Source organism: Poromitra crassiceps, assembly GCF_964638095.1.
Source record: "Poromitra crassiceps genome assembly, chromosome: 8".
NCBI lineage: Eukaryota > Metazoa > Chordata > Actinopteri > Beryciformes > Melamphaidae > Poromitra > Poromitra crassiceps.
Genome location: NC_139629.1, coordinates 26,459,709 through 26,464,637, shown reverse-complemented (window position 1 = coordinate 26,464,637; position 4,929 = coordinate 26,459,709). Strand labels below are relative to the sequence as shown.

Genomic DNA, 4,929 nt, shown 5'->3' with positions numbered 1-4,929 from the left:
GCGGGGGTTCCGCATTTCTGGGTGGCAAGCTGATTCGTCCTATATCAGCTGATTCGTCCTATATCAGTTGCCCTTTCAGTAAAGGCAAACTTTTCGAGAAAGAAGTGACAATGGATGCAACCTTCAAAGGGACTGCCTCATTTACAAGAATGTGCAGCCCCAATAATGAAAGATACAACGTTGTATCTTTTCTTACGAGTGTGTGCAGCGCTCCTTCTGGACTGAGTGGAGCCTATTTTGACTGACAAATGAGCCTCAGCACTGGGCGGGAGGCGCCTGGAGCTGCTTCCACAGAGTCAGCATCTCCTTGGGAGTGCGTTTGTGCACGAGCAGCACAGATCTGTACGCGCACGGCTTGTCCCTGTCTGCCTCCGGGAGGTCAAAGGTTAAAAAACCAGGATGGTGGCTCGGGGAGAGGCCGAGCCTGTGCAGGCACATGCCCAGGTACACGTCGTCGATCGGGAAAAGCCGCACCCTCTCGGACACCTCTCGCAGACGTGACGCCAGCGAGGCGGAGTACACCACCCCTCCTCCGCCGGCGTACGCCGGGTACACACCTTTGTAGAAACCCTCTGGGATGTAGTATTTGGTGGCTGGCTGCCGGTTTGGCTTTGCGTTCGTGATGACATCGCCCACAAACAAATCCATCGTCGCGTCGGTTTCATTTCTATCATCTCGCCACACGTTGTGCTCCTCCCACTGCTTGTGCAGGTAGTCCAGAAGGGCGCCCGTTCGAACGAAGACGTCGTCGTCGCCCTTGAAGACAAAGACGGCGGTGGGGCAGTGTTGCCGGAGCCAACGCCAGAACAACAAGTCCTTTAGGGTCAGGTTAAAGAAGGTGTCTCTGAAGTCCCACTGGAGGATGTCCCCGTACTTCCGGCTCTCCAGCTCCAGCAGGTTTCCGAGGTCCGGGTGAGGACCTGTGCTCGAGTCTTGCCTCCCGAGCAGGAAGACTGTGCGCACCTCTCCGCCTTTCCTATTCGGCGCGCCCTTCACCAGACCACTTCGCCCCCACGTCTCGCGGATGGCCTGCCTGTTTTCAAAGTTCCCCACCTGGGATTTGACGGCCATCAGGAGCATGGGGGTGTTCGGACCAGCGCTTTTGTTCCCCGCACAGATAGCCGGCTGATGGATGAGAAGGGGATAGTCCCTGCAGTGCATCGACCCAATGAACGCCCTCATCTGCTCTGGCAAGCCGTCAAAGTCGTCCACGCGAGGGACGAAGCACTTGTACGACACGCAGTCCGACAGGCACTCGTCCTCCAGCGAGGAAGACGACGACGGCCTGGCGTGGGCCTTCCTCGCCGCCCCGCTCGTGTCCCCTCGCAGTATGGGATTATGCCGGCGGTCCCAGACGTGCTGCAGTCGGTTCCACAGCGCGCGCTCCTCCAGCCGCAGGTTCCAGAACGGGGCCAACGGGTGCGAGGCCGAGGCCGTCGAGTTGGCAGAAGCACCCGGGGCCACAAAGTGGATGGTTATTTGAGGAGGAGTGTAGGAGATAGTGACGAATATGGACACCATGATGTAGATCAGAAGGTGGCCGGTCATCATGCAGGGCAGTAGGCACATGCACAGCACTCTTCCGTTGCATCTGCAGCGCGCCATCACCTCCTGTTAGACACACACCTGCACACGTGCACGCGCACGCGCACGCGCACACGCGCACACACACACACACACACACACACACACACACACACACACACACACACACACACACAAATATGATTTAGATGATTTGCAAGTGAAAGAACTTGGTTAGGATTAGGCAACAAATCAACTTGGTTTATGCAACTGAAGCAACTTGGTTAAGGTTGGGGTTGGGGTTAAAACCAAAATCAAAAACATGACATGCCTCGCTTGGAAGTCGAGCATGCACCATCTCGCTTGTGAGACGGGGATGCTACAGCAATCCTACCCCCATGTAGGATGTGTATAACGTCAATATTCCCATTCGAGAAACGTGAAAAGCAACGTATTTTGTTTCAGAAATGTTCATATTGTAGGCTACCTACATTTCATGGATTCCCAAAACGCACGTTCCGACATTTTATTCTGCCACGACTGTAGTGTTTCTTTGTCTAATAAAAAAAACAAATAAAAAAAGACAGAACCTGTGATTTAGCTTCCTCCCTCACTAAATTCTGATCATTTTGAGGCATAAAATGTGATTTCGCCTCCTCCCTCATTCAGAGTATTGCAGTCACATGGGTGTGGCTGAACAAACTCTATAGCTAATGCAATCAACCACAGTGATGGCTCAGGAGCGTCTCCGTGGCGACGCCCCATGGGGACTTGTTATCTGCTTCTCATCCACAGACTCAGAGCATCATCAGAGCCACCTGCAGGTAGGCCTTCAGCCCCTGTAGGCACAGACTCAGAGCATCATACCCACCTGCAGGTAGGCAGGTTCAGCCCCTGTAGACACACTGTGGAACATGCACATGTAATACACTGGACAAACTCCCTCTGTCCGTTAGAACTTATTGCCTCTTAAAAGTTGAGTAAACACACGCTAACAGCAAGAGAAATTATCACGGTCAGTCAGTCAGTCAGTCAGTCAGTCAGTCAGTCAGTCGGTCGGTCACACCAGTATCTCTTGCTTTGAGGTACTTTTATGTGTTTTGTTGACTGTTGTACTGTGAAAATCCTGCATGATCTATTCGGCCTATACCCTTTCATGCAAAACGGTCTGAAATGTCACCTGTTTACAGGAGTAACTGGCATATCTCAGACCTATAAGACATTGTTGTAAAGTCTACAGAATTGCTAACAATCATTGTTGCAACTTGTTGGCATAACCCTCGCTAATTAGTTCATGAATGACTGACTGACTGACTGACTGACTGAATGAATGATGAAAAGTACTTACAAGTGAGTGAACCGACTGAGAAAGAAGATACAATGACCTATGGTGTCCAATTTGTGCTGTTGTTGTTTTTTTCATCCATCTACCTCCTTATAACGTGACCAGTCTGTTGTAGGCTACGTCAATCAAGTCCATGGATGAATGATGAGGAGAACACCTGCCTCAAGATCCAAACAGGTGCGTTCATAACACAGTCACCTCCGCAGCAGAGCAACAGGTTGACAGGCGAGGTCGACTGACGAGCGCACACTGAACATGCGCGCCTCTCTGCTGCTCCCATGATGATGATGAAAACACTCCTGGTCCATGAGGCTGCTTTATGATAATATATACGCACACACAGACTGTCTGCTTTATGATAATATATACGCACACACAGACTGTCTGCTTTATGATCATAGCCACACACTTCAGATGTGGCTGCGTTATGATCAAATATACCCACACCACACACAGCCTTCAGATGGGGCTGCAACTTCATCATTCATTCCTCGGTGACACGTTGGTGACAGATTTGCATGCGGGTGCTGGAGCCACAGAACTGATACTCGTTAGTTTCTCTCTTTCAGAGTCTCAGACAACCCCCCTGTGAATTCCACTGTGGGCTGGGCTCCATTTGAAAAGGCTCCTACTTTTTCATACATGTAACAATCAGAATAAAACAGCTTGCCTTAAACCCAATGGTTCAAGGCCCAACGGGCTATTCGGGTTCTTAAATATTGCGTGGTTTTCAGTACCGAGCCGCTTTTGTCATGCCAGAGCCTGTCATTTCTGATCTTCCACATGTGTGTAATTGCGGGTTTCCACCCATAGCCATGGCAGAGATGGCGCTGTTTGGAAAGCGGAAGAACAACAACGACCGTTTTCAATGTGAAGGCACGGACATGACAAAAATCCTTCTGTATTGCAACATTCTAGAAAACGAATAGCCCGTTTTGAAGGGCAACAACCTTGGTTTTAAGACAAATACTGTTCTATTATGATTGCTATATGCATGAAAACATAGGGCCTTTTAAAATGGAGCCTGCAGTGGAATTTGCGGGGCGTTGTCTGAGACTCCGAAAGAGAGAAACAAAAGAGGAGTATCAGCTGTGAGGCTAGTGCTGCAGGTGCATGGTCTGTATATTCTGCATATTTGCATGTTGGACATTAGTAGGACAGGAAAGGTTGACCCCACCTTTTCTTCTCAATTATATCTCAATAGCGGTTCCAGTTGGCACTAGTTATAGCCTTACAGTAAAACAGAATACTTTTCAAGATGATTTTATGGGCTTCACATATCACAGAAAAACAACATCCACATAGTGATATTGAATGTTAATACAATGGGAAAACAAAGGAAGAAATACCAGGAAAATACAGTAAAGGCCACTTTACTATAGGATAGAATTATAGGGTGAAATAGCATATAGCTTAATGCTTGTCTAAATTTGTAAATATAGAGGGACGTAAGTGATGATGGTTTGAAATCCACAAGGATAGGCCCACACCGATAGGCTGCACTAAAGCTACTCAATTCTACAGTAACGTGAGTAAATTTAAAGTAATAATAATAATAATAATAATAATAATAATAATAATAATAATAATAATAATAATAATAATAATAATAATAAATAATAAATACCAATAATAATAATAATAATAATAATAATAATAATAATAATAATAATAATAATATGCTCTCTTTGCCTGGCCTACCAGTTTCAGGTGTCCGTCCCCTGTTTTCCAAACTCTCCATGCAACACTTTTCTCTGTATTTCTCCAGAAACAGGGACTTGAAAGTCATTTTGCACCACGGACAGATATAATAACAAGTTATAATGCTCTGCATTGTGTGTGTGTGTGTGTGTGTGTGTGTGTGTGTGTGTGTGTGTGTGTGTGTGTGTGTGTGTGTGTGTGTGTGTGTGTAACCACTTTGTAATGTTATTGTCTATGCCACACAGACTGTTTGGCTATTCTATTCTATTCTATTCTATTCTATTCTATTCTATCCTAGTATTGACTGCTTGACTGACATTCGATTATGCAATTTAGAAAAGGACAATCAATGATGTCCA

The 4,929-nt window shown here is 47.0% G+C and overlaps 1 protein-coding gene across 1 annotated transcript; it reads right to left on the bottom strand.

Annotated features, from left to right (window-relative positions):
* Positions 1 to 255: 255 nt before the first annotated feature.
* Positions 256 to 1,605, bottom strand: LOC310781825 (N-acetyllactosaminide beta-1,3-N-acetylglucosaminyltransferase 2; the record flags this gene model as incomplete). The annotated part of the gene is made up of 1 exon (XM_083642457.1): positions 256 to 1,605. One exon carries the CDS (start codon positions 1,603 to 1,605, stop codon positions 256 to 258), a length of 1,350 nt encoding a protein of 449 aa, XP_083498583.1.
* Between the last annotated feature and the right edge of the window lie 3,324 nt (positions 1,606 to 4,929).